Raw genomic sequence first — 7,122 nt, 5'->3', positions numbered from 1 at the left:
AATCAAGGATCTGACAACACATACATAGTTAAGTTCCAGAATTGCTACAAACCAAGGCTTCCTTGTGCCTCTCATTTTTCCGTTTTTTGAGTGGCATTGTCTATTGCCTGTCCTACGTTTCACCTCACCCATTGTTAAATTCTGGGTATGTGAGGACAAGATAACTTGTCTCTTTAGTTCATAGGTCTTCAGATCAAGATGAACTGTCCTTGAAATGGACTCAAGGAAGATGACAAGATTCTGGAATCTGATGCTCTAAACAGATGAAACTTTTGGAGAATGGGGATCTTGGAAGAAAGTCTATTTTGTGTGTTGAAGGAATATAAATAACTCATGGCCAGGGGCTGGACTGTGGTGAGTTTTAAGACATGTCCACTTACCATTGAGAGGTGATTCATCTTCTTTTGAATATGGGCTGTTCTGAGTAACTTGCTTCTAATGAATAGAATGTGGCAGAAGTGATGCTACATGATACTGAAGCTAGGTCATGAAGTGATATGCTTCCATTTCACTTTCTCTCTTGGGATGCTCACCCATAGAACTAAGCTACCATGTTGGGAGGAAGCTCAAGCCACCTTGGATGGGCTGCATGGAGGTGTTCTGGCTGACTACCCAAAGGTCGCAGCACCTACCACCAGATATAAGTGAATGAGCCTTTAGATGATTTCCACCTCAGCCTTTGAGCCATCCCAGCAGTTGCCAAGAGCAACACTGACAAGCTTTCTCCACTGAGCCCTGCCCATATTGCAGATTTGTGAATAAAATAAATGTCTTAAGCCATGTTTTACATTGGTTTGTTACTCAGCAATAGATAACTGAAACAGGTAGTATTAGTAGGACTGACTGATGTTGGAAGTAAGAGAAAAAGAGGAGTCAAGAATGTTTACCAGATTTTCTAGGTTAAGCAAATTAATATGAAGCAGTATTAGCTCGCAGTGGTCTGTTTACCTGTTACCTGGCAGTAACAAATTACCAGTATTTGGATAGTGTCAGCTGGGGTACTGGCTGCACACAGTTACTTCAGAGGAGATGAGTGTCCATGAGGTTTCTTTTTTAAAGCCTGTGATCAGTTTGTTTAGATAGTTACAGCATGACTGTTCTTAAGAAACTAAAACAGTATCAGAGTGAAGAAGCTGGAAGATAGGTTTGGAAGAGATAAGACAAAGCACAGTGACTGAGTAGCTGAAAAATGATTTTATTCTAGCAACTGTAAGTCACTATTAATCAGCACCTCTTGTTTTACTATTATGATGGTACTGATGTACATACTACTCTTCATAAATTTAATGATGATTCTTTAGGACTATATATATACACATATATATAGGAATATATATATATATTTATGTAACATATAACATATATAAAACATATAACATATAACACACACACAATCCCAAATGCCTCCAAGCCTCAAACTGACTCATAAGTTCTAATAGTAATCAAATCAAATAGGTTTCAGCTCCACCTCATTCCTGTTATTTTTGTCTTGTCCTAACCTTTTATTTGAATAATGAGAATAATATAATGAACCCATATATACCCATTACTGAGCATCAATAAGTTTGATGTTTCTCCACTCACTTGCCCCCCCCCCAGTATTTTAAAGAAAATTCAAGACATTATGTCATTTCACCTGCAAATTTCAGATGCATTTCCTGATGTTAAGTACATTTTAAAAAACACTACCAGCACACCATTATCACACATAACGGAATTAGCAATTCCTATCATCTAATATCCTGTCCATGATCACATTTCCCCAGTTGACTCCATAATATTTTTATTCAAATCAGGATTCAAACAAGGTCCACATATTGCATTTGGCTGTAATTTTTCTTGTCTCATTTATTTCCTGTTTCTCCTTTTTATTAATGCCATTGATTTGTTGGTTGAACCTTTTATCTATTCTGCAGAATTTCTCATGTTCTGGATTTGGCTCACTGCTTCCCTGAAATGAAGTTAGCTTGTTTTCTAGTCCTCATATTTTCTGTAAATGGCAGCTAGATCTGGGCACATGATTACGTTCAGATTTAATTTTTAGGCAAGAATATTTCATAAGTGGTGCTGTGTGCTTTTTTTATAGCATCACATCATGAGACTTAAAACATGTGGTGGTCTCAATTTTAATGATGCTAAAACTGATTTTTAAGTTATTAGCCTGATTTCTTACTTATAAATTTCTCATCAATCTCTTACCTAATGCTCTTAGCATCCAATTATGATTTTTGTGAGATCCGTTCTTTTATTTGGATTTGCAAAAATAGTGATTTTTCTAAATCTATTTTTCCTTCCTCATTTATTAGCTTTTATTTTTTCTTTGAGTAGGAACTTTATTAACCCTTAAGTTACACTAAAATGCACTTGTAGTGGAAAAGCAGAATAAACGCTTCATTTTTTTTCCTTTATCAATTTTCAGACTTATGAGTTCCTTAGCAATTCCTTTGTAATCAATGAGTTTCTTTTATTTTTAAAATACCATTATGAACTCTTAGGTTTTAATGTATTTTCTTTTTTTTTTTTAAATATTTTATTTATTTATTTGAGAGAGACAGAGATAGTGAGAGAGAGCTCGAGCAGGAAGGAGGGGGAGAAGCAGGCTTCCCGCGGAGCAGGGAGCCCGATGCGGGGCTCGATCCCAGGACCCCGGGATCATGACCTGAGCCGAAGGCAGAGGCTTAACCATCTGAGCCACCCAGGCGCCCCGGTTTTAATGTATTTTCACATGTTTGATTCTAGATTATTCTTTCTGATCCTCAAATTTCCCGGTTTAGACCAATGGGAACCTCTGGAAGTTGGTTTTTGTGTCCTTTTGATGTGTGATCTCATTAGTCTGATAACTTCTATGTCTCTGGCATAAGATATCCTAGACTCCTCTTGTACATTTCCTGCTCCAAATCTGGAATCAGCTATTTCCTCTCCCTACCTTTTTCACAGGAAACACTCTGATGCCTCCTGTCCTCGACATGGTAGATCTCAGAATGTTTTTGTTTCCATGACACACCAATTCTGTAATTAGAGGTTCTAAAGAGGCACAATAAGTAACTTAATCCCTCGCAATTACCTTCTTTCTCTTCTATTTCTCTTATAAGCCCATGACTGAAAGGTTGTTAGTAAGAGCATTGAAGGGTGGTGAAAACACTAAGATCGTTACCTTGAATGGGAAGAAGATAACAAAGATGCCCTCAACATTAGATAAACTGCCTGGCCTGAAGACTCTGGATCTTCAGAATAACCAAATACCCAAGGTGTGCCCTGAGATAAGCACCTTGACCCAGGTAAGGAATAGCATATCATTTTGGATTGAGGTTGGAAAATAGGAAGAGAGAAAAGAGGTGAGAGAAAAATAAGCCTTTGATCTCTGGAGACAGCTCCCGGGAGACTTACTGTGGAGTGTTGTTGGAGAGGCATCAAAAAGCTCTCTCCCTTAGGGGATTACATATGGTAGGGGAGAAGACGTTTCAACTTATTTGTGTGCACATCTGGAATCAGAGGATTAGGTCTCTGCCACACTCATCTTTCTGGAGGCTGTCATCTGGAAAAGGGATGAGAGCCTGGATCTGCTTGCCTACCTTGGGGGCTCCATCTGGAAGTGGGATTGAGGATCCCCGAGATGCGGTTCACCCTGGAGACTATCCTGAAGCTTTGCATATGGAATGAAGATAGTTTTTGGATGTAGCAAGGGGGTTCCTTTTCAATTTCCTAGAGCAGGCTGAATTTTGAAATGGGAGTGTTGGCAGGGAATGGGAAGGAAGAAACATTCATTTCTTCTGAAGCAGGCTTTAAAAGAAGGTTAGTATTTTAAATAAAGAATACCCTTCTGAAAGAGCAACAGTTGACTTGAATGAATCCCAGATGCCTGTGTTAAACATTTCTGCCCAAAAATGTGAAACCTCAGCGGCTAAAAATCTTGATGTTGGGAGAAAGCAAGGGATATTAATTTTGCAGTTTTCTTTTTATTTGCTTCTAAACTGTCACCAAACACTGGAAGAACTTATAAACAGTAAAGTCATTGCAGTTCATTGGTTTTGAGTTCAGAGTTACCAAAAAAAAAAAAAAAAACAACACTATTTTCTTACCTTCACCTACCTCATTTCCTTTTAGATTCACAAAAGTTTTTGAACTTGTAATCTGTGGCCAAGTCTTTTAAAAAAATAGGGCAATACTCACAAACTCCTCCTTTTAATGGTAACTTCCAATAGTGCATATATGGTTACAGAACAAAGATTTGGACTTTTCTAATAGAATAGAGGAGTTTCTATGCAAAAGGATTTAGGATTTGACTGAGTCATGACCTGATTTTCTCCCCCCACTTGATTTTTTTTTCCATTAAAGTAACACAATGCATTGTTTTAAGAAAATCAAATATTACCGAAGGCTTATAATAAAAAGATACTATCTTCTGTCCCACCCTCCCTCACCCCCAAACCTGATCTCCATGTATAGACATTTTTCACTCATCTTTTTTCCTTGATTTTTCTGTTTTAGATATCACTCTTCTTCATTCTTCCAAATACTATTAATATACTTAGTTTCTCCATAGTTGTCTTTTAAACTTAATATTACTACACCTTCATTTCTTCTCTTCCCAACTGCAGTCTCTTTTTAGTCCCCACTTTGTAAGATGACCGTGTCAGCATCTCTAATCCACCTTCAGCTCTCCTTCCCTCCTCCTCACCAAAAATTTTAAACTTGTTATTTTTATAAGATGTATACCATTTACACTGTATTCAGTTATAACTGTGGTTAAATATTTTGTCTCTTGGGGAATTCTAAGATGTATATCATTCATTAAATATCATTTATGCAGAGTTAATTAATGTATTATGATTATATTTTCTTCCTTATATCCCATTTCTGTTCCCTTGGAGTTTCCAGTTGCCTTTCTTTTATTCTTGTGTCTTTTGCCTTTGGCATGGCCTCGTTTTATTTCAAACTGGATTATGTTACATATTCTATCAAATGTGCTTTTTCCTTGAGTGACATCCCCCCAGGGGCCTCCATCCTCCTGCTCCAGTTGAAGCTGATTACTGTGTAGGTTTGCTGGATAATGTCAGGCTAGGGCAGCTCTCCTGAATTGGACCCATTGTTTCCTCTGGCCCATATTTTCCTCTTTCTTGGTTTCCTTTCTTATTTTGTAAGAGTAAGTCTCCAGATACCATCCTCGTCTGGGTATGTGGTAGTTCAATTTTTTTCAACTCTTGCATGTCTAAAAATGTGTATTCTTCCTTCATGTTTTGTCAATAGCTATTTAGTAAAAAAAAAAAATTAAAGACTGTGAAATATATTTCCTCAGGGAAAAAAAGCCTGAGTCTGATTATCCTTACTTTGTCTTCTTCTCATGGCTCCCCCAGTACTTTCCTCCCTATCCTTCTATTTAGGAGAGCCCTTAAATTTTGACTTCTGTTTGCTCACAACTTCCTTAAATAGGGAGCTGGCTAAGCTCAGCCCTTAGTTTTAAAGACAAATTCATCTGATTTAGAAAGTAGACTTGTTGTGGTCTACCTTTAAAGTGCTTTACAAGTCAGATTCAGGCTAATGGCATAGCTGTTTAGCTGTTCATGAACTAGCAATTTTTCTCATATAGAGTCTCCCTAGTTGTGGAATTTTGAAAAAAGTCAATCTCCCCTTTATAATGGGAGTTGTAGACGTAGCTCAAATAAAATGTGCTAGAAGCCTTCAAAAGATATAGATTTTTCATACGGTTCAGAAATGCTGCACAGTCATTCCCATAGTTTCTAACAGAAAGGACAGATGATAGTTTCAGAAAAGAGAGAGCTGAGAGGGGCTGCTCGCCCTGGAGGAATGTTTGGGAGACCCGGATATCTGAACTGGTTCAGCCATGTACCAGCTAAATAAAAGGGGCTTAATCCCCCCGGGTCTCAATTTCTGCCTTCATTTACTCCATCCAAACATAAGTATTGAGCACCATCTGTGTCTCAGGCACTAGGAACTGGTGATTGAGTAACAGATGAAAATCCCTGCCTTCATGGAGCTTCAAACCAACAAGCAAAACAAACAGGATGTGAGGCAGTGATCAGTGCTAAGAAGACAGTAGAGAAGGCAGGCAGGACATGTTGTGGCGTTCGAGCTGAAAAGTCGAGGAATGATCTAAGCCACAAAGCGTCTTTGTGATCTTTATAACCTGGTGATATGTATATCATAGTTCTAAGATCATCATTCTTGTTCTCATCATTTTCTATAAAATCCCTGAATGTATTTTTCAAGAGTTAGTTTGGACTCTTTCTTGTATTGCCTCAAATCCTACATTTTATGAGTAATTATTAAAAGTATCCCCCTACCACATTTTTGGGGGGTCTATACTGTGCTTGCCTTTTGGACTAGCCTTTTTTTAAATCATTGTAGGAAGTCCAGTTTGCCCCAATATTCTGATTTTTGGTCATATTTTCTAAAAAATATTAAAATGGTCTTGATATTTTTTAAGTTCCTAAAGCAAAAATAATACTTTTAAATTTCAGCACTCATAAAATGGTATCAAATAGAATAACAACATCAATCATTTCTTGAGAGCCAGGCACAATGCTAGGAATTCTGTTCATTTTCAAGGAAGTTACTACCCTCCTATTGTTAATAAAATGTATGTATGGTTCAGTAAGAGGTTAAATCACTTGTCAAGGTCACTCAACCGGTGAATACATCTATAAAATGAAGTCTCTTTCAAGGTTGCTTTCAGCTCTGTTTCATTAGTTATATACTTAATGTGAACTTTACCAGGGCGTGGTATTTCAACTTGTAGTTCCTAAAAACAAAAACTGGGTTGCCTAAAAAGAGCAGGTTTGAATGCTACATGGGTCGTCCCCACTTACCATTTCTTTACATATGCATTCTTTTAACAACATTTACAATTCATCTTCCTGTGTCTCTGCTGGTCCCAAGGATACAAATGTGAAAAACACATGGACCCTATCTTTTTGTTTGAGGATTAAGTTAAATGTTAACATATGTAAAGCTCAATGCCTGGCACATAAGAAATTTTCAAAGTTATAATTGCTATTATGATTACTATTACCATTGTAGTGTAACTGGCAACAAGCATAAAATGGGAGGAGGTTCTTTAGAAAATACAGATCCTACTTCTTCTTTCTTTGTTTATTTGACTAG

At 37.3% G+C, this 7,122-nt stretch overlaps 1 protein-coding gene across 1 annotated transcript in view; it reads left to right on the top strand.

Moving 5' to 3' along the window:
• Positions 1–3,095: 3,095 nt before the first annotated feature.
• The window catches only part of LRRC69 (leucine rich repeat containing 69), a 106,588-nt gene continuing 102,561 nt past the window's right edge, over positions 3,096–7,122 (top strand). Inside the window, exon 1 of the mRNA XM_078071666.1 lies at positions 3,096–3,278. Coding sequence (XP_077927792.1) covers positions 3,096–3,278 — 183 coding nt within the window. The remainder of the gene's footprint in view (positions 3,279–7,122) is intronic.

Source organism: Halichoerus grypus, chromosome 5 (assembly GCF_964656455.1).
Source record: "Halichoerus grypus chromosome 5, mHalGry1.hap1.1, whole genome shotgun sequence".
NCBI lineage: Eukaryota > Metazoa > Chordata > Mammalia > Carnivora > Phocidae > Halichoerus > Halichoerus grypus.
The sequence above is the reverse complement of the archived record's forward strand: the minus strand, read 5'-3'. Positions and strand labels throughout refer to the sequence as shown.